The 25,944-nt window shown below is 59.0% G+C and overlaps 1 protein-coding gene and 1 long non-coding RNA gene across 2 annotated transcripts in view; both read right to left on the reverse strand.

Moving 5' to 3' along the window:
- TNFRSF1B (TNF receptor superfamily member 1B) overlaps nt 1-20,223 on the reverse strand; it is a 36,113-nt gene extending 15,890 nt beyond the window's left edge. The window contains exons 1-6 of the mRNA XM_060623522.3: nt 20,024-20,223; nt 3,752-3,851; nt 2,282-2,410; nt 1,461-1,610; nt 911-1,004; nt 268-506 (exon numbers count right to left, since the gene is read on the reverse strand). Of these exons, the coding sequence (XP_060479505.2) occupies nt 268-506; nt 911-1,004; nt 1,461-1,610; nt 2,282-2,410; nt 3,752-3,851; nt 20,024-20,101 (790 nt within the window). The 5' untranslated portion in view covers nt 20,102-20,223. The remainder of the gene's footprint in view (nt 1-267; nt 507-910; nt 1,005-1,460; nt 1,611-2,281; nt 2,411-3,751; nt 3,852-20,023) is intronic.
- LOC144617301 (uncharacterized) lies at nt 13,700-14,908 on the reverse strand. The gene is made up of 2 exons (XR_013557713.2): nt 14,326-14,908; nt 13,700-13,774 (listed from the first exon to the last, which is right to left on the reverse strand). It is a non-coding gene; the product is annotated as an uncharacterized LOC144617301 (long non-coding RNA).
- Nucleotides 20,224-25,944: the final 5,721 nt, after the last annotated feature.

Raw genomic sequence — 25,944 nt, forward strand, 5'->3', positions numbered from 1 at the left:
AAGCCCATGGGGTGACCTGGCCCAGCCCAGCGGCTAATGAGTTCATCAGAGACGGCAACCAGGAAACCACCTCTGCCTGCAGATAAAACGCGGACCCTGCCTCTCCCACCCGGGCAGTTCTTCGTGACAGCACCAGGTCTTGAAAGAAGACAAGCCTCACCACCCACCTCCCAGAGCAGAGCAGCCTGCAGGGGGCTCTCAGAGAGACTCGGAGCTCGAACAGGGGAAGGGACGCAGGGAGGCTGAAGGAGCCCTCCTGGGACTTACCAATGAGGAGAGAGATGTCGCCCGTGCTGAGCCCTTCAGCTGGGGGGGTTGGGCCCATCACGAACAGAAGGGAGGTGCTAGGGGCCGTGCGAGGGCCTGGAGTCAGCTCCACTTGCTGGGATAGTGTAGACGCTGGCTGGGACGTGGGGGCTGGGCGTGGGGCCATCCTCAGGGTAGGAGGCACAGAAGCGCAGACGGCATCCATGGTTGCATTGCCAGGGATGGCCACTGAGCCACAGCTGAGGGAGGAGGAGGCTTGGTCAGGGCACAACAGAGGCCTGAGGGCTCAGCGTGGCTGGGCTCACTCATGGGAGCCAGGAGGGAGGAGAGAGTATTCGTGCCACACGACCCCTCAGAACCGCCCCTGTCTGTCCCCTCCCCACCTCTCCCCATGCCCCCCCCCCCCCAGTGCTGACTGCCAGGGCAAGGATGCCACTCACCTGCTGTCTGTGCTGGGCCCCACCCACCCACTGTAGGATAAACCCACCCAGGAGCTGAACAGGGGTTCGGCAATGCCTCCACCCGAGGGAATGAATGCGGGGACTTCAGGCACCATGGCATGGCCAGTCTGTGCTCTAGACCCCACAGTCGCCCAGGGACTGCCCTCCCTGCTCCTCCAGAACCGATCGACCCAGCCACTCACATCCGGTGGGGCCTGCAGGCATCTGTGGACGACGTTGTGTCGGAGAACGTCCCTGGGCCACAGGGAGCGCACACCACATTTGACGTTGCAGTTCCTTCGAGGAAAAATTGGAACCCGTCGCCAACTCAAATACTTAGCAGAACGACTGGGCCTTGGCACAAGAGTCCCGGGGGAAGTCTGAGGGGCCTACGGACCTCCGTCTTCACCTCCATCCCTTAAACCACACAAGTGTGTGTGCGCGTGCCCACCGGGCCGAGGTTGACGGTTAACCAAATCTAGTGACTTCCTGGCCTCCGGGGTCACGTGGGTTCATCTTCCGTGGCACCACCCGATTTTCCAGTAACCCTGGGCTTCAGCTGACCCATCTCTGGATCCCCAGGGCCTAGTGCACAGTAGGAGCCTAATTTGGCATGCTGGAGGAAAGGAGGTAGGGGGAAAGGGCTGGCAGCTGGCCACCACTGCTGACATTCCCGGCCTGAGCTGATGGGCTGGTGCCCATGAAGGAGAGGCCCAGCGGGGTCCCCGAGGCCCACTGGCTCCAGCCCCGTACCTGGCCTGGCCACGCCGAAGCCCGGGCGGCACCTGTGCAGGGGCGCACACAGCCGGCACCCTTTCTGCCTCTTCAACGTGCAGTACCAGCCCGGCCTGCAGGTGCAGACGCGGTTCTGTTCCGGAGTGCAGGCCTGAGTCTCCACTTGGTCTACGAGAACGAGAGGGCAACCCAGGGTTATTCCCGCCTCCGCCGGCCCTGCCCACCACCGTGCCCACCCCGTCGCCCAGCCAACCCGCCACCCACAGAGAGCTCTGGTCTCCAGCAGGCTGGTGGACCACCCCACGCCCCAGCACGGGGCAAGAAGAATGCTGGCCACGCAGTGCCAAGGCCCGCGGTCTCGCGGGCACAGTTCTCTCACGGCTGCCCTTGGCCTGCCTGCCCATGGCGCCGTGAAAGGGGATTTGGTGAGACAGAAGATGAAAATGCTGTTGATGGGGGCACCTGGGTGGCTCAGTGGGTTAAGCATCCGACTCTCGGTTTCGGCTTGGATCACGATCTCATCATGGTTTCGTGCGTTCGAGCCCCATGTCGGGCTGCACGCTGATAGTGCGGAGATCGCTGGGGATGCTCTGACTCCCCCTCTCTCTGTGCCTCCCCCACTCACACTGTCCCTGTCTCTCTCAAAATAAATAACTAAACTTAAAAAAAAAAAATGCTGTTGGTAAACAGGGAAGGGCTGTACCCATACAGCCCCAGGCTCCGGAGCACGAAAACACCTGGCCTGGGGTAATCCTAGCCAACTTTGAGTCAAAGGGGCTGGGCTGCTCAACGGCTGGGGGAAGGTGTCAGGGCCCAACCCCGGCTCTGAACCCACTCACCAGAGGTGCAGCGGGAGTCACAGCTCAAGCACTCGTGCACCCAGTTCCAGAGCTTGGTGTAGGTGCTGTCCTCGCAGCGGGCACACACGGTATCTGAGGTCTCGGTGCACAGCGACTGTGCATGGTAGCCTGAGAAAGCAGGGGCCAGAGGTCAGTGGGGTGGGAGCTCTGCCGGCGCCCCGGGCTCATCCGCCATTCCCCAGAGCCCCAGCATCTTAAAGCCTGGCTGGGAAGGCTCTTTGAAAGGGTTCCAAGTCCTTCACCGAGTCATCCAACATCTTGCAGGTCCCAGCTGTCACTCCATCTCCAAACCCCTGATGCTCATAAAATACTTTTCCCTCTGCTCTTTTCAGATGCCTGGGATTCCGCCAATGGGACTGCCTGTTACTGGTCAATCACACTTTAGTGAGAACTGGTTTTCTAGCTCCTTTCTTCTCGATAGCTACAATTCTCTTTACCTGTGGGTGTGAACTAGCAGTAAGCCAACAGTACAAATGTAGTCCCTGGTCTCCTACCAAGGATGAGGACATGGGACTTGTGGGCCTAGAGAGAAGGCATGCCAGGGGATAGGACAACATCAAAGCAAACCATTAAGGAGTTTCTCTCTTGAGCCTTGAGCCCTATCCTGCCATCTTCACTGCTGTGCTAATCCAGTAACTTCTTACGGGGACCCTGCCAATTAACAGAAAAAGAGTCACTTGTGAGGTCTCTTAAAATGGCTGTGGGAGATGACAGGTACACATGTGCCTGCCCACACCTCAGGCTAATGGCTCAGGGGCCCTCCAATGGCTCCCTAGCTTCTGCAGAATAAAATCTAAACTCCTTACCATGGCTCCTGCTAACTCACTCACTCTGGGCCACACACTGGCCTCACTGTTCCTCAAGTTCACCAAACAGGCTCCTACCTCAGGACCTTTGCACTTGCTATTTCCCCAACCCAACAGGCTGTTTCCTGTACATTTGGACCACTCACTCCTTCACCTCCTGCATGCCTCTGTCCAAGTGTCAGCTCTTCAGAGAGGGTGTCAGACTCCCTGACCACTCCATATAAAACAGCAGGCCTAGTCCATCTGTCTCCACTGACTTTACCCTGCCTTGTTTTCTTCACAGCATTTACCCTCTGATGGGACCACATATCTGTTTCCTCTGTTGGTTTGTCTGTGCCTCTATCAGATGCAAAATCCATGAGGGTGAGGATTTTCTCTGCCCTGCTCTCTGTTGTATTCCTACCACTTAGAACAGCACCTGACACTTAGCAGATGCTAAGCAGAGAAAGGGAGTTGGGAATTCTGCCAGGAAGGGGGAACAACATGTGCAAAGGCCCTGAAGCAGGAGGCAGCGTGGGGCCAATTCATGGAAATAGAAGGAATGCGGTAAGAATTGAGCGCCGTGACCCTACCCCACTCCAAGCCCCCCCCGCCACACACCCTCTCCAGCGGGTCAGGGCCCCAGTGGCCACCCCTTACTTACCAGGCTGACACTTGCTACAGCACATCTGGGTCCTCTCATCGAAGTATTCTGTCAGTTGGCATGAGCTTCCAGGCCCCGGAACGTAGGGGAGTAATGTAACCTGGAAGAGGGAAGGGAAGGACAGCCATCAGCATGGCCACCCCTGGACTGTCATACTTAACACCCATATCCCCATCCTGTGGCCTGCAGGTGTTTGGCCCTCTCCCTGTTGCGGCTCTACTGACGTGGGGACTTCTCCCTTTGAGGGGAAGGTAGGAGAGTTTTCGCCTCTCACTGCCTCTTCTTCTTCCCTCAGTGTAGCACGCTCACGTCTGGAGGCGGGGGCACTGAGCCCGCTGGCCGGAGCACGGGGCTAGCCCCTACCACTCCTGGGGGGCAGATGTGAGGCACCAAAGCCAGTGGCCTCAGTCACAGAGAGCCACAGTGCCCAGCACAAGAGGGCCCTCTGCCTGGGATTCCTCCTATTCCTTCCTGCACCTGGGAATCACCCCTTCACGTTTCTGGCTGAATGCTGCCTCCTCTGAGAAGCCCTCCCTGACTCCCCCAGGCTGTGTCCGATTCCTCCTCCTCTGGGCTCTCTCGGAACACTGGATAGGGCCCCTTCTAACAGCCAGCTCATTGTGCTGAAACGGGGGTACCTACTTGTCCTGCCACGTGGGCACGCGCGCGCGCGCACACACACACACACACACACACACACCCCATAAGTGTCTGCAATGCAGGGGACAGAAACAACGGCCTCATCATCTCTAGACCCTCAGCCTCCAGCACGGGATGCTCGCAGGGTTGGGGCTCAGTAGGTGAATGGTTGTCGATGACCAACAATGACAGGTTACCATGCGTCGAGCGCCTATGGGGCACCAGGTGCTCTAGTGAGCAGGTGCTGCTGCTCTCCACTCAGAGCCCCTTTTCCCAGCAGGGCACCCATCCCCCAGCTGCCCTGGGTGCTGCCTGGTAAGGGCTCCGGCCTCCAAGTGGGACTGACAGAGCCCTGCCCCCCCCCCCCCCCCCCAGGGATCGGGCTGCAGGGAAGCTGCACATGGCCCTCCCCTGCTCCCTCCACAGCACCGCCGGGGGTTGGGGGCAGGGGCATGACTGGCAGAGCCTGGGGAAGCCAGACTCTTGGCCGGGTCCTACATGGGGGATGAGCAGCCCCGGGGAGCAGCCCCAGACCCACCCTGGCGGCACCTGTCAACAGCTGGAAGCCATGGGAGGGGGCAGGGGTGGGGGAGGACCCCCCCGGGGCCCGGGCTCCCTGCTACAGAGCAATCTGTGGCTCTTCCTGTCCCCACGCCTTTGCCCGAAGTGCCTTCTGCACCTGGTCTAGCTCCAGGCTTCCTCTGACAAAAATCCCTGTTTCTCTCTTCTCAGCAGGCTCCCCCTGAAGGCTTCCCCGCACGCACCCCACCCTGAATAGTCACTGGGACCCAACATCCCGACCCCCTCCCCCAGGGCGCCTGGCACGCAGGGCTACACCAACCCCCACCCAAGACGGGTGCCCTCCGAGCCCGGGGTCGGGGGTAACTCTTTACTATGACCCCAGGGCCTGGCACGTAGCAGGTGTTCAGGGGTCACTAATCTGAGCCGTGGGCTTCATGACATCTTTCCTCAAGGGGTCCAATCCAGCACCGTGGCCACGAAGCATAAACATGGGTGCAGACGCCTGCCCCCGAAGCCCACCCTCCACCCTGGGGCCAGTGCCAAAACCCCTCTAGAGGCTGGGAAAGACACGGGCGGCTGGCAGGGGAAGTGGGAACCATCCTGCACAACACAGAGCCTAAAAAAGTAACTTCCACCCCATCTGGACTATAAGCTTGCATGCCCACAGCTGCTCATGTTGCCGCACACACACACACACACACACACAGTCCCTCTTCCCTCCCCATCCCGTCCTGGAACAGGCTGCCAGGTACTGGACAAAAGATGAAGCAAGCCTCCTTATCAGGGCTCCTCGCAGTTGGGGGTGAGGCTCACTGTCAGCGTCCAAAGCATCTGGGGGCAGGGGCATGCAGAGCAGACCCAGAGATCAAAGGCTAGGGGAGCCCCTAAACCAGAGGAATCCTACAGCCGCCTCTGCACACTCCATTCAACTGTGTACTAACCCCAGCGAAGGGCCTGACTGTCCCCCACGGCCCCCCACACGGGCCCTCCCTGCAGGCTGCGGCTGTGTGGCTTCCCTGAGGGCAGGGGCTGTGCCCCTCCTCTGGCTGAGCGCCCCCAGAGGCAGCTGCCTGTCCCCTCAGGCAGCAGCCCCGAGGGCAGGGAGGGCTGCACCTCCTTCTCACCCCGGCAGGGTGGCTGGCACAGGTCTCATGGACGCCCCGCACAGCACACTGGGGGCTTCTTCCCCACATGGAACCTCAGCAGTAACTAGGGAAGCCCCTCACTCACGCAGGACTGAGAGCCACAGGGCCAGTGAGGCTCCTGGTGGCAGAGAGAAACCCTCACCCTCCCAGGGAAGCTCCTGTGGTGCAGCCGGGAGAGGCCTGCCCTGTCTGGGGGGAGGATTTCCTGTCAGGGTTCAAAAGGCCTGATGGGAAAGGGCCCTGCCTTGGCCAAGTCTGTGCTCTCTCCACCCACAGGCCAAGGGTTCCTGGATGTAGGCAGACAGCGGGACCCCCATAGCCCCCAGGCCACTGCCCGGAGGCCTCCCCTCCGGGGCCCCTTCCTGTCAGAATCTTGTTATAAACACCCTTCCCTGCACTTCCTCCTGCCACTCTGTGTGATTCCAGAGCCCAGGAGCTGGCGGTTGGCAGAAGAGGTCAGCCCTCCCTTGAGCAATCTTAAGGCCTGTTTATGCTCTCGGACAGAGGGAAAAAAAACAAAACAAAGAAAAAATCCAACAACCACAGCCCCGTCATGGCTAAACAATGAGGAACAGAAAGCCCCTCTGCAGAGTGGGACAAAAGGTCACTCCCTCTACTGCGGAGCTCCCAGAGCAGAGGCCCGGCCAAACCACAGCCCTGGGAGCCAGGCCTCAGTCACCTCAGGGGCCACATGGGCCAGGGGTCTCTGGATGGCCCCAGAAGGTGGCAAATGGTCTCTGGGAAACCCAGGGCTGTGGAAGCTTCTGGATCCTTGGGCTGGTACTGGGGAGGCCCAGATCCACATACACCCACCCACAGGGGAGCTCTGACATTTTAAAATGAGGAAATAAATTGGATATGACTCAATTTACTCAGCAGTTTAGCCAACCCAATTTTTCAAAACACTGCGTCCCCAGGTGAAAATTTGGAAATCACTGATGACTGTTAACCACTCATTTACAGGCGCTGGGTGGCTCAATCGGGTAAGCGGCCGACTGCGGCTCAGGTCATGGTCTCACAGTCTGTGAGTTCGAGCCCCGCATCGGGCTCTGCCCTGACAGCTCAGAGCCTGCTCGGGATTCTCCCTCTCTCCCTCTCTCTCTGCCCCTCCCCCCTCAAAATAAATACACTTTTAAAAACCCACTCATTTAAACAGGCAGGCAATCTGTGACTCAGTGTGGGGATGGGGGACGGGGGAAGATGGACGATGGACGGATGATAACGGATGGATGGATGATGGATGGATGGAAGGACAGATGAATGGATGATGGAAGGATGGATGGGATCAGTGAATAAGAGGGAGAGAGGACAACGTGAAGGGAGAGAGGGAGGAGGAAGGGCAGACCTAGCTAACATACAATGTATGAGGTACAGAGATTGTGCGAGATGGAGACAGAGCAGCAAAGCCACCTCCCTGGCCTTCTAAAGGCTCCAGGCCATCCCAGGGCGTGGCTGGTGCCAGGGTGACACAGGACTGTGCACAAGGAGGCCATGAGGGTCCCCCGCTCACCTCCTACAGGCCTCAGAGCTGCCTCACCACATCAGGGTCAGCTGTTTCATTTCCTCTGCTCAACATGGGCCTCCCTCCACCCAGGACAGAAGAAACCCGCAGAACGGGGCCCCTCACACCCACTGTCTCCCAGGCGTAGCCACACATGCAAGACCCGCGGTCCCGCAGTCTCCCCACGATGTTCACAGACAGACGCTCAGAGGCGAGGTGACGTGTCTGAGGCCACGGCACAAGAGCCCCGCTCCTTGCTCCTCCTCTCCCACCTCCCTTCTCTTGGGGAGGTCCCCAGAACACGGGACCCAAGCGTCCCTTCCCCTCGACACAGACCCGGGACCTCAAGTGCCTCCCAAACTCAGCACACCCTCCCACCACGTGGCCTACATCACTCTTCCAGCTTCTCGGCTTTGGCCCTTTGAGGAGGAAGGAAAACCACGGGATATTCACGAAGCACCTACTACGAGCCAGGCCAGGCGGCAGGCGATTCACGGAAGCCAACTTCCACCCCCCAAAGCAGGGGGGGCGTGTGCCCATCTCCCAGCTCAGGGAGATCAAGTCGTTTGTCTAAGGTCATCCAAGAAGGATGGGGCGGAGCAGGGATGTGACTCTTGCTCTGGTCCTGCCGGAGAAATCCTGTCCCCTCCTCAGGACGGCTGACAGAGCCAGGTCCTCGGATCTGCCCTCCGCCTTGGTCCCCGAGCCACCGCAGTGCCACCAGCTCCTATGCACCCACCTCCGCGCCAAGCCGGACCTTCGGCCCTGGCTCACGTGGGCACACAGGTTCTACCTTTCCTCGGGCTCTCTTTCTCACACACACACATGCCCCCCAGCACCGGGGACCCCTCTCAGCCTCGGGCCAACAACCTCTGACTTCAGGTGACCACCCAGGAACCTCAGACCAGACCGGTCCTCCGCAGCAGGCAGGGACGTTCAGCGCCCGAGACCTGGCTCGTCCCAGAGCCGCCCGAGTCACCGGGCTCCGGAGAGGACCCATCCTCAGGCTGGCGGCAGAGGCTCGAAGGTGGCAGGAGCTTCAGACGCCATGTCAGCAGCCCCCCATTTAATGGTGGAGGAAGTCAGGGACGAAAGTGGACACGGTCATTCACTCGGCAAACAGTACTGAGCACTTGGTCCCTAGGTGCTGGGCATTACTGCACCGACCCCGCCCCAGTCTCTGCCCCTCCTGGGAGCAGGAGGCACCGCCTCTCTGATCCCTCATTTACCTGGTGAGTCAGACGTGCCTTTTCCTGCCCACTGCCCCCTCCCCTCCCGACCTCCCTCCCTCTGTCACCCTGGAGGAGCCCGACCGACCAGAGCCCAGAGCAGGGGGAGGGGACACCAATTCAAGGTGGACCCCTCACTGGGGTCACTAGCCAGTGAGCGGCAGGCCAGGGCAGCCTCGCCAGTCTGAGATGGAGTCAGTGCCCTCGCGGGGAATTGGGCAACCCTTGCACGGATGACTTCTGTCCTTCCCGCTCCTGGAGCCGGGCCCGGCCCCGTGTGTACCCCAAGGTGGCGGCGCTCGATTTCTTCTATTTATAAACAGTGAGAGAGAGGAAGGGAAAGCAGGGCAGGACCGGGGAAGGAGAAGCAGTGGCCACCAGGAAGGCGTCATCTGAGAGTACCAAACTGGGGACGGAGCCTTCTGCCCTTCCTGCCACTGTGAGCGCAATCGATGCCTTTGGGGTCTTCTGGGCCTTTTAATTTTCTGGAGACCCCTCCCCCCGCTTTAGAGGCCAGTACCCTTGGGAAGGGGTCACTCTCCCAGCCTCCACTGGGAGCACCGCTGGGAGGGAGAGGGCGGGGAGGGGAGGAGGGGGGAGGAGGTCACAGGGAGAAGCGTCAGGCTTCGGGGAGGAGCACGTGCCTCTCAAAGCTACCCTTGTCGCGGAGCCAGAAGGACGCGGAGGCTGCACAGACCCGGGAGACCCACCGACTGTATACACGCAGCCCTGGGCACCACACGCGTTCTCTCGTTTTATCCCTTCAGCAACGCAAGGGGGTCGACATCACCCCATTTTAGGGATGCAGAAACAGAGGCTTTGGGAGATTCGATACTAAGTCTGAGAGCAGCCGGCCAGCCAGCGGCAGACAGGAAGCAGTCACGGTTCCATCTGCCTCCGTGTCCTTGGACAATTTTATATGCTGTGGTTTTGTCCTGCTCCCTCGTCTTATAGAAGAGGGGCCCCGAGGGGAAGCGTGTCTCCTAGGAGAACACTCAGTGAGCAAGGTGCAGGCAGATTCAGAGACTCTCCCGAAAGGGTCTCCAGGGTCCCCGGGGGCAGAGGCCGCAGCCAGGGGGAGGGGCAGAGGCATCTGCAGAAGGACCCAGGGACCCCGACACGGATGGAAACCATCTTCAAGCAATAGAGAAACCCCCTCATTTGCATGGCAGGTCTCTGGGGCCCTGCGGTGCGGTGGGAGGCGGCAAAGCCGCTTGGGCCCCAATCTTGGGGGTTCGTGGGAGCCCCGTGGACTGCAGGGTGCAGCCACATCAGGCCAGACCGACGCGGCAACGACGTTGGGACCAGGCAACGGAGGCTCGCCTGCCGTCATGGAGAGGAACAGCGTCTGCGTCAGGAAAGACCGACCACATCACAGACGGCGGCCCAGGGGTGACCATCCCACTCCCTGCCTGCTGCCTGTGATGTCGCTTTAGAAGTGAGCCTGGGGCAGACAGGAAGCCCGGGCTGGCATCCGGTTCTTGGGGCCCGCCTTTGTGCAAAGTGCTAGCGCTTGAAGATGGCAGGATGTGGCCCCTGCCCCCAAGGAACCCTGCGGCTAGTTGCAGAGGACATCCCTTTCCATCCCTCCCGACCCCCCCCCCAACACACTGGCCTGTCGGTGTGGCCCCCTCAATTCACCCGGCTCCCGCCTCCCCACCCTTGGCATCTCCTGCCAGCTACAGCCTCCTCACTCTTGGTCCCCAGGCTTTCCAGATGGGCCCAAAATCACCTTCCTGCAGCCAAGTCTGGCCCCGTTGAAAACCACTGGCTCCACGCCCTCGGGCATGAGCTCATCCTCCCCAGCTTGAGGTCCGGGCACCGCTGCGCGGCCCCCTGCAGCGTCCGGTTCCCTTGCCCAACCATCCCGACCCCCACGGCAGGGCCAACTCTCCAGCCTCTTTCAAGGGTCCTCTCCACTACCACTTTAGCAAAACCTCCGAACTCCCAGATGGGGCCAGAGGTCCCTCCTGGGGGCCCCAGTGACAACCTGAGTAGATCTCTACCCTGCCCAGACCTCTTCTTGGTTAATTACCTGTTTCCCAGTATCTCCCCCTCAAAGGCAGGCACCATGCCCCCTCCACACACTCTGGCTCTGAGCCGGACATCTGGGTTTGAATCCCAGCTCTGCCCTTCACCAGCCTCAGTTCTGTCATCTATAAAATGGGGACGAATATAGTGCCCACCACATGGAGCCATTATGATTCACTGAGTCAATGCGTGTCAAGTGCCCAGTGCCGTGCCCGGCTGGCAGTAAGAGCTAAATGTTCCTCGTTGGGTTTTTATTACTCGCTGCTCTATGTCCAGCCCAGGGCACGGCCCACAGTAGGTGCCTAACAGAGGCTGAATTGTTTAACAGATGCAAAAGTTTTCATTTCCAATTAGTTGAAACGAGGTGGAGTCAGCATGAGAACTGGGCAGGAAATGGCTCGCAAGGAGAGCAGGAGGTGTCTGTCCTTAGCTGGGGTAGACCAAGCAACAGCTTTCAGATAAGAGCCTGTCACAGCCACGGCGGCGACCACCGCGAGAAAGTACAGAGCTCTGGAGGGCGATGGCCTGCGGTGGGATCTTGGCTCCGCCTCTAGTAAGCTGACAGCCTGAACACACAGCTCAACCTCCCTGTCTCCACCGCCTCTCCTATCAAAACCGCCCTCCTCCAGGGAAGGAGGGGCTGTGAGAATTGAGGGCTCGGGGAAGGCAGAAGCGCCTCCCTCCCGGGATGTCAGTCCCAGCCCTGGGCTCACTGCACTCTCCCAGCCCCGATGCAAAGTGACAGAGACGCTGTTATCCCCACCTTACCAGTGGGGAAAAGTAAAGCTCAGAGCGGAGTTCAAGGTCTCGAGGCCCTCGGCAGCAGAGCTATGCAGTTCCCCAGAAGTCCTGAGATCTCACCTCACACCTGAGACAAGTGGATCAGCCATGCGCTGTCCCATGGCACCCCGGTGGCAGCCCGGGTGACCGAGGCCAGGCTCACCGGTGGCTGCCCACGACAGCTCCAGGAACACGAGGCTGACGCTGGCCACCATCACTTGGCTCAGGCCGGGGCAGGGCTGAAGCCAGAGGGACCTTGTGTTGCACGATGGGGTACAGAGGGGCAACCCCTCCTCCTCCTCCTGAGAACCTCTGTCCCACACTAGGTCTTAGGTCTAGTCCAAAGGCCTCCTATTCCTCCCTGAAGCCTCCGATCCTTCCTTCCTGTTTGGCTGCTAACTCCCTCAGCCCAGAGCTCCTGCTTAAACTATTGCAACAGTCCCTCCTCATCTGACTTGCCCACCAAGGCCAGAGTGATCCTCCTAATTCACTCTCTGCTCTAGTCACTCCCTTGCTCTAAAACTATCAATGGCTTCCCACTGCCTCAACCCCTGATAGGAGGTGAGGGTTGTGCCAAAATCATATCATGGACGCTGGAGTGAAGATGCCTGGCTTTAAATTCAGACACCGCCACCTCCCCCACCCCCTTATTAGCTGACAGCATCAGAGTTTGTTTGTTTAATAAATGAGGTTAATAAACCTCTATCTTCTCATCTATAGACCGTACACACTTCGTGGGGCTGTTGTAAGGATTAAGTGACGTAAGACACGTAAAGCATTTGGCACACACTCCAAAAATCACCGCTGTAACCACTTTTAATGCAATCTTTGTATTTGTTACTACTTCCTTTAGTTGGCCCCAAACAGCCCATAACCTCTTGTGTCCTCACTGCTCCCCATGAGGCTTTTGCCCCAGCTAGGCTTTTGTCCGCTGCTACACCTGCCTCGTGGCTCCCTCCACGCCATTCCCCCTCCTGGACCCACTCATCTCGATCCTGCTCACCCTCGGGGCTCAACTTTTAGACAGATCCCTGTGCGGTCATCGCAAGAGGGCAACTTGGAAGAGGCCAGGATGGGGTGGCGGGGAGGGGGCAGAACCAGGAAAATGACAAGGAAAGATGAGGACAGTGACCAAGAGCCGGGCCAGGCAGAGAGTAAAGCCCTCGGGGGCGGGGGCCGGGGGGCGATGGCTGGGGAGGACACGGGGGAATCGTGCCATGCGTGGGGGAGGGCTCAAGGCTGCTGGGAGGACAGGACAGGATGGAGCAGGAGACGGAGGCAGCAGGCAACAGGGAGAAGCCAAACCCGGAGTCTCTAAGAGTGGCAGACAGAAGCCAGGCTGTGGGTCAGCAGGAGGAAGGACAGGGGCGCCCAACGTGCTGGTGAGCATCCTGATGACTAAGGTGCCCCTGCCGGGAGGGTCACGGTCAAGACCAGACAGGGGCCTTCCAAGGGGGCGCGGCGTGTGGAGGCAGAACTGCACTCCACCCTCTGCCCAAAGCCACGAGCCGTCCCCCACCCCATGCACCACCTCCCCCAGTCCCTCCCCCAGTCTAACACTCGGGGCCAAAGGACTCCAAGGCAGGGGTGGGCGAGGTCCACGCTGATCTCAACTTCCAGCTGGGGTAGCTGAAGCTCAGAGAGGAGAAGGAAAGTGGCCAGGCCCCCCAGAGCTGCAGACTGAGCCAGGACCAGGCCCCAGACCCCTCAGCTCCCAGCCTCACGCTCTGGTCACTTCTACAGCCTCTGGCATCTCTCCTGACAGGCGCCGGAGAAGGCCTCCCACGGACGGCCCAGAAGATACCCGTACACAGCCTGCCTGTCCTGTCCCCAAATCCTTCCCCACACTGCTCTCCACCTCGCACATCCCAGGCCCACTCAATTCCCTGAACCTGCGGCCACAGCAGCCATGCCCACTCAGGGCCACGCTCAGATTGAAACAGATGGGTGGGCCACCGTCTGGACATCAAAAGAAAACAAACAAAACCCCCTGGGGATTTCTGCCCTGTCGGAGGGGCTGGGTCAACTCAGGGCCCCGGCTCCAAAGTCACGGACAGAGCAGCAGTCTGCTGGCCTCGAGGACCCAGAAACAGACTCATCCTGTGGCTCTTGAAGTCATTCCGCATTCCACACTGCCTATTTGTCCCGCAGGTGACACCAGAGACGAAGCCTGTCCCTGCAAAGAAGACGTGGAGGCTCAGAGAGGTAGAACGGTGTGTCAGACAACAAGAGAGCAGGGCAGAGACCAGACCACGGCTCCAGCCTGGGGCCTCCTGGACAGCTGCCCCCGCAACTCCGCTCCCCCAGCGCTGCTCACCTCTGGGGCAGAAGGAAATCTATTTTCCCAAACCCCAGTCGGTAAACAGACACTTCCTCCTACTGGGTGCGCACCCCAAGTGCCCCAAACCACAGTGATGTCACTATTTCCCCGGTGACCTCACAACATGCCACAGTGGAAAATGACCGTGAGCCCCACAGGGGTGGGCCTTGAGCTTCAGAGTCCTAGCCCCACAGTCAGTAGCTCGGCAGAGGGGGGACAAATGCCCAAAGCCCCGGGCTGTGAAGGACGCCTGCCAGACTCAGCACCAGCGGGGAGGGCTGTGTGCCCATCACAGGTAACAGAGGGCTTCTTCGAGGAAACCGTCACTCCCACCGAGGCTTCCTTGAACTCGTGGGTTCCCAGACAGCAGGCCCTGCAGTGGGTGCCCACGGCATAGACTTACTCACTCACGGTTTGAGGCCCCAGGGAGTCTGGCTTCTGAATTTTACTAAGTGGCAAGGAGGCAGGAAAGCCATGAATCCTGTTCTGCCTGAGGGTTCTGCATCTTGTTCTGGATGCAAGTTGACAGGCAGCCAGGAATTCTTGGTGCCACTGGGGCCTGAGTCAAGGAATCATTCCAGGCAAAGCCAGCGGGATTGAGGTCAACAGGAAGAGAGGCTGGGAAGCCAAGATATTCACAGTGGGGAGTGTTGGGCTCTGCTTCCTGGGAAAACTTTTAGACACGCACCCCTCCTCGGTCTACGGCCTTTGTTAAACACATGCAAAGTTAGCACTTCCCTGACATTCCAGGAGAGTGTTGGGATCAGTGGTGGGAGGTTTAATAGAGAGGAATGCTTAGCCCCAGAGAAGCTAAGTAACCTGAAGGAGGTCACACAGCAAGCCAGTGGCAGTGCTGGGCTGGGAACCCGGTTCTCCTGACACCTGGGCCAGTGTTCCTTCCTTGGGGCCTTGCCATCTTGGAAGTCCCTTAGAGGCTGGAGAATGGCCTCAGAGGATCCTCCAAAGGGCTTTCCCTTCTCAGGGTTACAAGTAAACAGAACTTCAGGATCACAGAGATTAGAAACGGAAGAGACTTTAGAGATAGCCTGGAAGAAGGACCATCTTGAAGGCAGGGAAGCTGAGGCCAGATAATCCCTTTCACGGGGAGGTCTTAAGACTCCTCGAAACTGTGCCAAATGTACCCCTCGTTCACCCTCAAATGACATACAGCACCTGTCACTCATGAAAGGAGTGGGGGAGTGATTTCCTGACCCCCTGGCCGTGACCACATGCTAGGGTCCGGAGGCCAGGCAGTCGGACAGGTGGTGAGAGAGGCCCAGTGAGGGGGCTTCAGGGGAGGAAGGACAGCCAGGAAAAGGCAGGGCAGAATGAAAGTTGCTCTCAGGGATGTTGGGCATAAGCTCTGGGCAACCAGAGGTCTGCTACCCACACCTTGGGGCCCTTGTGGCTCAGAGACAGGGAATCTGACTCCCCGGTGGTCCCCGCCTCAGCCTGAGCACCATCCCATAATGCAAAGTCAGGTCAGGCCCTACAAAGCCACCAATGCTCAAATAGCCACCAGTGAACTGCATAGCCTACAAAGCACTTTTAACCCTGACAAGCATCCAATGAGCTGGAGGTCGTTCCCATTTTCCAGTTGGAAACACAGAGGCTCCCAGAGATAGAAAGACTTGCCAAAAACACACAGCCTGTAAACAGCAGAGGAAGGATTTGAGCTGAGATCTGCCTGATTCTGAGGGCTGGGCCCTTCCCCTAAGTCATCAATACTGCTTCCCCATGACCCAGCAAAGGGCCCGGAACTGGGAGCCACAGCATCCCCACTTTGTTCCCGTTCCCCTGGTGGCACCCCTCTCTCCTCCCTAACCCCCAGCTTCCCTCCCTTCCCGCTTCTGGGCCAGTCACATGCCGATCGGGGCCCTGAGTCATTGCCAGTGGATGGCCCTGTCACGAGCTAGAGAGGGGATGTGAAGGACAGGAGGGAGCACTTTCAGGAGAGCACCCCTAGCCTCCGCAGACCCAATACGGCGTGAAGAGGAACCCAGAGAAATACCCCAAATGGAAGGAGACAGACTGGAACCCAGCCCTGCCACCACTGGCTTCTCAAACCCTTCTGCCTCATCCAAAAAACAGGGCCATGATACAGGTCAAATGAATATTTTTGCACATTTACTCAATATTTTCTAGCACCTACGACATGCCAGGCACTATTCTAAGCCAGCGGTTCTCAACCAGGGCAATTTCTCCCCCAGGGGACGTTCAACAATATCTGGTAACATTTTAATTGTCACAACTAAAGGGGGGGGGGGTTCTACTAGCATCTAGTGGGTAGATGTCAGGGATGCTGGTAAATGTACCAGAACACACAGGACAGCCCCAAAACAATGATGTGGCCCAATGTCAAGGGTGCTGAGAATGAGAACCTCGGTTCTAGGCGGTGAGTCTATAGCGGCGAGCAGGTCCCAGCCCTCACTGTGCTTACAATCCAGTAGGAAGATGCGGTAAAAGTGAAAGAAACAGAACAAAGAAAACAAAGCAGGTCAGGGGAGGGAGAGCACCTGGTGGGGAGCTTTTGTAGGCAGGATGGTCAGAGAAGGGCTCTCTGAGAAGAATTCATTTGAGCAGAAAGAAGTAGTGTGATGAGACTAGGGGAGATCAGCAGGAGGAGCATTCAAGGAAAAAGGGAAAGGCAAGTGCAAAGGCCCTGAGGTAGGTGCGTGTGTGACATGCCTGAGGAACAGAAAAGCAGCCAGCATGGCATAAAACTGAGAGCTGAATGGAACACATACAAACACACACACACACACACACACACACACACACACACACACACCATGGTTGACATCAAAACTCCCCCTGCCCACCCGACCCAACATACAACCTTCCTGGCTACTCCTCTAGGAAGCACTGGATGGTCAAGGCCATAAAGTATCTCCCAGCCCTGGAAAGCAATGGTGCCCCAGGATGTCAGTGAGGGTCACTACCTAACACAAAAATGCCTGGCAGGCTCTCAGCCATTATCTGCCGCAATACCTTTCACACCCACTCGGCTCTGTGAGGACAGCAAGGTGGGAAGTACTTTCCAGGCCCACAGTGTCCATGCCACTAACTTGGCCCAGCTCTCAAGGGCGGGTAGGGGCAGAGCCCAGGTCTGTGACCATTGGCAACGTGGCTCCTGGAGAGCTGGAGCCGGGTCATGGTCATTTGAGGTCCCCAGAGCCCGGCACTGGGGTGGGCCTAGAGTAGGTGTCCACGAATGCTGGGGGAATGAATGAACGGCGCCGTACCAGGGTGCCTGGCTGGCTGCCCGCCGCCCTGTGCGGGAGGACCAACCACCGGGCCACATCCCCAGTCAGCACACAGGCTCCCCTCTGGGAGGTCAGGCAGGGGGCATCCCGGGACAGCAGGTACACAGATCACCCATCTCCACATCAAAGGCCATTGTCCCCAGGTCAAACTGGGAGCCCCAATCTGTCCCCTTAACCCCAGCTGGCCCTAGCGCCCCGGGTAATGAGCAGGCAAGTAGTAGGGGCCCCTCAGCCTCCAGACTTCCGGTGAGAGGCAGGCCGACCCCCTTCCCAGCAGACAGCCAGACGGCAGGGGCCCTGCCCATCCCCATCAGAGGGCACCAAGTGCTCTTACCTATTCCGCCAGCTCTCCTGGCATTTATTTGCCGAATGAATGAATACTAGATGAATGAATGATGCACTCCACACCAGCCAGAAACGGCTTTTAAAGGAGGCAAAAGCGCGGATGGCAAAATGAATCTGCCACACCCTACAGCCAGTTCAGGTTCCCCGGGGGGGCTCCTTCTGCAGCTACGGTGAGTCACGGCCAACAATGCTGAGTACACACTGTGGGTGAGGCAGCTGGCTGGGGGCAGCGGGGAGATCCTGACACAGGGAGCACAGTGTGGAAGGAGCTGGGGAATCAGACAGACCTGCATTCAAATCCCCCCAGCCCCTCCCCGCCCCCAGCCCCGTAATCCTGGGAAATGTCACAACCTCTCTGGGCCCCAGCTTCCACGTCTCCAAATGGGAACGGCAGCAACCACCGCCCCCACCCCCACCCCACCCCCTCCCCCGCCTTTTAGGAGTTGCTGTAAGGAAGCTTTCAGTGAGATTCGGTACTAAAGGCCTAGCACAGTGCCTGGCACTTAGTTCATAAAAACCAGGGGGAAGAGGACCCCACAGGCCCTGCGCTCAAGGAAATTTCCACCTGTTGAGGTAGATAAGACACCACTAGATTCAAAAGCAGAATAGAGTCTGTTCTTGGGAGAAACAAAGAGTTTTGATCCAATCCAACCGGGAGGGTGAGGAAAGGCTTTTCTGGAAGGGGTGGTTCGTGGGAAAGGCCAGAAGGAGGCGGCAAGGGGTGTGCCGTGAAGAGGGGACGATGCAATGAACAAGTCTCTCTGGATGTGGGGTACGGATGCAGAGAGGTGGCAGAAAGAACCCAGATACTTCACTCACTCCAACCTGGGGCCCCCCGGGGGAATTTCTCCCTCCACCACTGGGAGTCATTAGCAGGCTTCTCGGGCGGGCGCAGAGGTACCCCAATACGGGGAGCAGTGCCACCAAGGAGGGTCAGTGGGAGAGGCAGCGGGGCCCAGGAGGCCAGCTCCGAGGCTGTGGACATAGTCCGGGGCGAGGGGACCTGAGCAGACACGGGAGCTGGCCCGGAGGCGTGGGAAGTGAGAGACACCAAGGACCCCTCACACTACTCTGGGACTCAGGCGTGGTGTTGCACAGAGGAGCCCTGCACCTGTTCCCCCGATGGGCTCACGTGACCCCAGGGTTCACCAGGGCAGGACAACACCCCTTGAGGCCCGAGTCTGTGACTTGACCCTGCGCTCAGGCTTTCAGAGCTGGGATTCTCCTGACCCTCCTCTGTTTTCAAGACAACCTCTGGGGCAGGCCCCCCCTCCCCACCGCCGCCCCAGGGTACATCCTGGCACCCGCTGCAGGTGAGTCAACTCCGGTGCGACAGCCTCCATCCTCTGCCCTGGAGAGCTGGACTCTAAAGACGTCTCCAGCCGTGGCCAGTGAGTCACTTCACATTACCGCATGAGCCAGTGCCACCTCCCACCTTCCTCCCGGTGAAGATGTTCACCTGAGTCAGCACATCACACATTCATCAGGGTAAGGTCACGAGGAGGTTGGAGGGGGGAAATGCCCCCTTTAGAGGAAGAGCGCCCCCTATGCCCTTCCACAAAATACAAGTTCTCTGAGCCTCAGTTTGCCTTCTCTGTGAAATGGGGTTACTCTGGCTTACCAGACCACGCAGACAGCCAAAAACAGGCAGAGGATGCGCGATCCCTTTGCAGACTCTACCTTGCTACCGTGGTGGGTGCACGAGGCCTGTTTTCTCCATGTTTCTGCAGTCCCTAAGGGGCCGCGTCTGCCTTGGCTAAACTGCCCAGAAGGCCTCCCGCACCTCCTGTGTCCCCCGAGCTCAGATACAGGCCCTCGCGGAGGTCAGCCCAGGGGAACCTGAAGACACGGTCTCCTCCCCAGTACCCAGAGTCCGCAAAGAATGAACAGGCTCCGAAATGGTCGCCGGACCCCCAAGTCCGTCCTGGCGAAGGGGTCTGCGCAAACGCGCGGGGACGCAGCCCACGGTCCTACTGTGCCCTTATTAGGCGCTTACTTACTGCACATCTGGCCCTGTTCTTTCAGACGCGCAGCCCTAGCATTTCTAAGAAAGAGGAAAACCATAGCCCAGAGGAGGAGGAAGTCTTCTAAAGAGAGGGCCCGCGTCCGCAGCGAGGACAGCGCTCCGGTACGGGACCCCCTACCCCGCCGCGGGAGGCGGGCCGGGCGCCGCAGTCGCAGGGGTGTCTGAGTCGGGGGCCAGACTCTAACGGGGATCAGCCCGGGGCCGGCCGGCTGGCCCCAAACGCCCGGGTCGGCGCGGCCGGAGGGGACGGGCTGCGCCCCGGGGCGGCGGGGGCGGAGCTCGCGGCCGGAGCGCACATGTGCCACACAGGCCTCGGGAGGGTCCCGGCGGGTCTCCGGGCGCGCGCGGCGACCGTCTCACCCTCAGGGGGCGGCGCCTCGGTCTCCCCGAGCCCCGACGCCGCGCTCCGGGATGGGGGGGTGGGGTGCGCGCCAACCGGCGGGCGTGAGAGCCGCGCGGGTCACCCACCTGGGCGGGCACGGCGAGCCCCGCGGCCCAGAGCTGCAGTCCGACGGCCAGCGTGGCCCAGAGGGCGGCGGGCGCCATGCGTGCGGCGGCGGGAGCGCGGGCGGGTCCGGCCGTCCCTGGCTGTCGCGCCCTTGGGCCCTCGCGCCTCCTCTCCGCGCCCCGCTGCCTCCGGCGCCTCCGACGGAAAGCGAAAGCCGGAGTTCTGGCGGCCGGAGGGAGGCAGGTGGAGGGGGCGGGGCGGGGCGGGGCCTCTCGACCACGCCTCCTCCCCGCCCCCGCCCCCGCCCCCGCCCCCCTCGCGCGCGGCCCCGCGTCCCTGCTCGGGCTCTTGCCCCCTCAACTCGCCCGGGGCTCCCGCTCTCGGGGACCCCTCCGCCTCCACCTGCTTCTCGTGCCCCTTCCCCTTGAAGTCACCCTCCCACCAGGTTTGTTGCTGCCCCCAGGCTGTGCCTCTCAACCTGCCCTGCATCCACCTACCCCTCCCACCCACCCCCTTCCCCAGCTGGCTCCCCATTCCTGTGGGGATGGGACACTAATTTGGAAAAACATCTCCCAAAGGTGACACTAGCTCTGGGGGGCCACCAGTTTTCTATATAATTCACTCATTTGGACTCGAGCCAGACCATCTGAGAGTGTCTCTGCATTAACCTCACAGTTACATTTTCCAAAGATTAAAAGCTATATAATATATATATTATATTATGTATGTACGCTCACAAAATATATATGTAACTTAATAAGCTGTGTATACTGAGTTGGCTGTTATTACTATTATCCATTTGTTCATTTATCTTCAAACATTTTTTTTTAGCAGGCTCCATGCCCAGCGTGAGGCTTGAACTCACCACCCTGAGATCGAGCCAGGTGTCCCTGTCCTTAAATGTTCTTCAAGCCCTTCTCAGAGCGAGCCAGACCCTGCCCTGCCTTCCCTCTTAAGTCTCCCGTCTAGGTGACGAACAAGTAAACAAGGCTAGGACAGAAAGCCATCTGGGAAATTGAGGGCGTCCAGAGAGAGCCCAGGCCAAGGGCCGCGAGGGCTGGCGGGCTCCCCTGGGGCTCGCATCACGACCGAGCACCCACGCTCCCTGCCATCTTCCCCGTCTTCCATCTTCCTCCTCGTTGAGCCACAACTCTAATTTTTTTTTTTAACGTTTATTTATTTTTGAGACAGAGAGAGACAGAGCATGAACGGGGGAGGGTCAGAGAGAGAGACACACAGAATCCGAAACAGGCTCCAGGCTCTGAGCTGTGAGCACAGAGCCCGACGCGGGGCTCGAACTCACGGACCGCGAGATCATGACCTGAGCCGAAGTCGGCCGCTTAACCGACTGAGCCACCCAGGCGCCCCGAGCCACAACTCTAAAGCAAGGGCCAGCCCCGTGTGGCCAGAACTCACTCCCCCAGGCCTGGGAGTCCTTGTCCCCAGCACACAGGGCATTTCGGAGGAGTGGGGTGGGCAGGGCCGCAGGAGACAATTCTGTTCTCCCATTCCCTCACTGCAGGCTGCCAAGAGGTTCAGGGACCTCTGCTCTGGGCCACCAACCCCCATGATGGAGATAGCAAGGTTGGTGTGTCTAGGCACTGAATGAAACTGGGAAGTGACTCTTGTGAGGTGGAAAATCCCATCTCCTGACCAGGAGTCTGGGAAATTACCTGGTTCCCAAACATTTCTAAGAGATAGGCCACGCTGAGGGTGCGGCTAGCACAACCCACAAACTTGACTCTGCATAGAGAGTCAGCCTCTAAAACTAGCACAAAGGTTTCTTCTGGCCCTTACTAGTCTCGCCTGGCAGTTTTGAGGACTCCCCGATCTGGAAGAGAGAGCCAAAGACCAGGAGTGGGGAGGGGGGGGTCACCCGGTGGATGCAGGGACAAGTCGTTCTCCATGGATGACCCACGTACCTCTCAAACCCAATGGGTCCCACTGGCTCCTCCGATGGCTCCCCATCCCAGTGAATGGCTCCTTCACCACCCAAATGTGGGGATCCTCCTGGGACCCCACCTCCCATCCCAACTCCATCAGTGGACCCAAAGGGTAGATGACAGCCAAGTCGAGAGAAAAGCAAACCTCTGCCTGGTGATTCTATCAAGGATATTTATTTTTTTAAGTTCATTTATTTATTTATTTAGAGAGAGAGAGAGAGAGAGAGAGAGAGTGTGTGTCCCAAGCAGGCTCTGTGCTGTCAGTGCACAGCCCAACACAGGGCTCAATCTCACGAACCATGAGATCATGACCAGAGCCGAAGTCGAGAGTCGGATGCTTAACCAACTGAGCCACCCAGGCGCCCTTCTATAAAGTGGATTTAATACAGAGGCATTAGTTATACACGTGTTAAAGGAATTAAAAGGACAATTAGAAGAAGGGGAGATAACCCTAAGATTAACAACTACAAGATGCTGCCACCACCCCTGTGGCTGAAGACGGCACCACCAGAGCCAGGAGCCGGGGCGTCTGGGGGAATCTGGAACCACGGAGGAGACAGAGCCACTGCAGGAGACACCATGTGAAGCACAATGAAGGGAAATATCCTGGCTTCTCCCTTCCTTTCGTGCCCTCGTCTCCCACCAGTGCCTCCCACTGGCCGAACCTAAGACGGAAAACATTTGACAAGGGAGCCTGGGAAATTTAGTTTGTGGGGTCAGCCCACTGCCATAGAGAGCCGCGCAGGGGCCTGGTGGGGCCCGTGGCTGAACACAGGCCACCAGCTGGCACCGGTCCAAGGAAAAAGGCGCAGTCACCTCAGGCCCATCTAGCCTCAGGCTCTAACTCAGGTCACACACTTTTATCGAGCATCTGTGGGGCCAGCCCTGGGGTGCTGGGCACTCAGGAGGGCACAAAGCAGGCGAGAATCTCCTGTCAGTCTTGTGGGCCCTAAACTCCTTGGACATCCAGCTGTCGGAGTGGTCCTTTGCAGCCCCTCCTGCTTTGCCGGAGATCAAGGGAAGCACCCCCTCCCCCAAGAAGCAGCAGGGGGCGCTCAGTACAATGGCGACACCCTTCCCCAAATCTCTTCTCTTGGCTTCTCCAGACCCAATGCCTTCTTTAGGCTAGGGATGGGCAATGGCAAATTCTGGGTGAACCATTCATCATTCAGTGTCAGCACACCTGCGCGGGTGGCCCCGGACTCTCTCTCTCTCCAAGATGGGATTTGGTCTTGGCACCCACCACTGTGTACCTGCCATTGGGAAATCTGCTAAAACTCAGCAAATGCACAGAGAGTCCCCTTAACACTCTGCCTTGGTCTGGATCCCTGGCTCCTTTCCTCCTGCCCCACAGCCCAGCCGTCTCTTTGGCCATGGCCATTTCTCACTCATGATGCTCTAGTGATCTCCCAACTGGTCCTCTGGCCTTCAGGTTCTGTCCCTCTAATCTGTGCTCCGTGGTGTGGTCAGGGCCAGCTCCCAAAAGCATAAGGCAGTCATGCCATTTCCCCCTGGTCCGGTGGTTTGAAAATCAAGGGGCGATTTTGCCCCCTGCCCTGCAAGGGACATCTATCCGTGTCTGGAGACATTTGGGATTGTCACAATTCAGGGGGCAGAGTGGTGTTACTGGCCTCTCGTGGGGTAGAGGCCAGGATGCTGCTAAATATCCTATGATACACAGGACAGCCCCCACAGCAGAGAATTATCCAGCCCGAAATGTGGAGAGTGCCAACACGGAGAACCCCTAGGGCCCTCCGTGCCCTAGCCCGTGGCTCCCCGCAGCCTTCTGAATCGAGCTCAGCCTCCTCGGTGAGATGCTGGAGGCCTTCACGTCCTGGCCCACACTGTGCGCCAGGCAGATCCCCCCCAGCCCCATACGTTAACCACCCTGGACTCCCTGAATAACCTTGAGTCCCCACCTCCGTACCTTTGCCCCGGGTTCCTCTGCCTGGGACGGCTTCCCCTTCCATCTGCTTGGTGATCACCGACTCCCTCTCCTTTGTGAAACTTGCCCTTAACCACACCCCACCAGCCAAGGCAGGGGTTGGTACTTTTGCAGACCTTTAGCAGAACCCTCACCTCCGTATGGTTAGCTGCTCACATCCCCTCTCCTCTGTTAGTAATTGCGAGACTAGCGGTTATTGGAAGTCTGCTCGGGGCCAGACGACTTACAGACATGGTCTTGCAGCGGAGGGGCCAAGCCTCGTAGGAAGCTTGTACAGCTAGTGAAGGCAACAGTGGGCTCCCACTGAGTTAGTTTGCCAAGCAAGTGCTCAGCCGGCTGCTTCTCACGCCGCTGGACTGTGTGGTCTTTGAGGGCAGAGGCACTTGGTCATGGTCCCTGCTATTTCCCCAGAGGGAGGGGCTCAGTAAAGCTGCACAGCACAGGGGCCAAGACGTGAGTGAGTGAGTGGATGTCAGGGTCAAGACCCAGGAATCTAGTCCGTCCCACTCCCTCCCAGGCCCTACCCACTCAACGTGGTCTCCCAGGCCGTGCATGTCTCAGACCCCAAAGTCCCACAGCCCACTGTTTTTGCTCCTCGTTCATGGGGAATCAGCAGGTTCCAGCAGGTAGGACTGTGGCCCTCTGGTCCCCAACCCAGGGGCTGCACGCACAGTATATACCCTTGGCCTGGGGCTCCCTGGAGCCTTTCCTCCCTTCCCAGTGCAGCCCATAGCTCTCAGAGGGCCCTCCACCATCTCACCCCAATGAGCTGATGATTGTGCTTTGCAAGCAGGTGTGGTGGAAGGCATCGGGCCCAAGAACAGCCAGTCTGTCTGCCGGTATTTCCTGAACACCTGCTACATGCCAGGCGTTTGGAGGAATATGGCTCTCCAGCTTTAGCCAGCATCAGAGTCATCTTGTTAAATGTGCAGATTCCTGGGCCCCACTCCCGTGTCTGTTGAGGGCCTGATGATCTGGCTTTTTAATGTGCCCGCAGGTGACTAATGGATTATCTTTTGGGAAACCCTGTGCAGAGAGGGCTTAGCTGCAGCAGGTGTTGTGGCTAAGGGCGGTCTGGAAGGCATAGCTGTGGTTGGGTTGGCAACGGCAGTTCACGCTGTGGGGAGGTCTCAGAACCAGCCACAAAGCCAGTACCTTCTCACCTGGTCTGGGCGCCCAGTGGGATCTTGTCTCGCAGGAGCTGCTCGCGCAGCCTGACCCTCCCCCCCCCCCCCACCCTGCCCGCCTCCCCATCCCCACCCAGCTTGGCCCACAGCCAGAGCAGGCAACCTTCTCTTGCTCCACTGTCCTGCTTATCTCAGCACCCTAAATGCCCTGGGCCAGCCCCTGGATGACTCACGTCCTAAAATCACGAACAGGAAGTAACACAGTGTTAGCCACAGCCCTGAAACTGTCTTCTTCATCTGTACCTCCCCTGGCCCTTCCACCATCCCAGGGCCACACCTCAGGCTAACCTGGTCGTGTTAAGCAGCCAGCCCCCGTCCCCATTTCCTTCCAAAGAAGAGGAGGGCCGAGGAGTGCAGATCTCCCTTCCCCCCGACCCTCAGAGAGGACCCCAGGCAATTGGGGAAGTGGAGTCAAGAGGGCCTCCAGTCCTCCTCCCGCACCCCACCCCCACCATTCTGCCCCAACCTCCCTGTTCTAGGTTGCCTCTTCTCAAGAACCAGCCCCCAAGTCAGCCCCCAACCACCTGAAGACCCTCAGTTTCTCAGCCAAGTCAAGTGGGGCCAGCTGAGAGTCAGGGGAGAGAGGCTGATCTCATCCTCACGGCCAGCTCTGCCTGACGGTGGCCGCCTGGGGCCCAGCGAGCGGGAGCTCCCGTGTGGCCTCTGCAAGAAAGGACGCGTGGCTGAGGACCGGGCGTGCCCTGGGTGGGGAAGGGGCAGCCACAGCATGACCACCTGGCTCCTCTGCCTTCTGTGGACTAGGACCGAGTCCCTGCCGGTGTCCTGACATTTGAGGATTCTGATTTTCCCGAGACCCAGAATCCGAAGCAGGCTCCAGGCTCTGAGCTGTCAGCACAGGGCCCGAC

The sequence above is a fragment of the Panthera onca genome, chromosome C1, assembly GCF_046562875.1.
Source record: "Panthera onca isolate mPanOnc1 chromosome C1, mPanOnc1 haplotype 2, whole genome shotgun sequence".
In the NCBI taxonomy this organism is placed as follows: Eukaryota; Metazoa; Chordata; class Mammalia; order Carnivora; family Felidae; genus Panthera; species Panthera onca.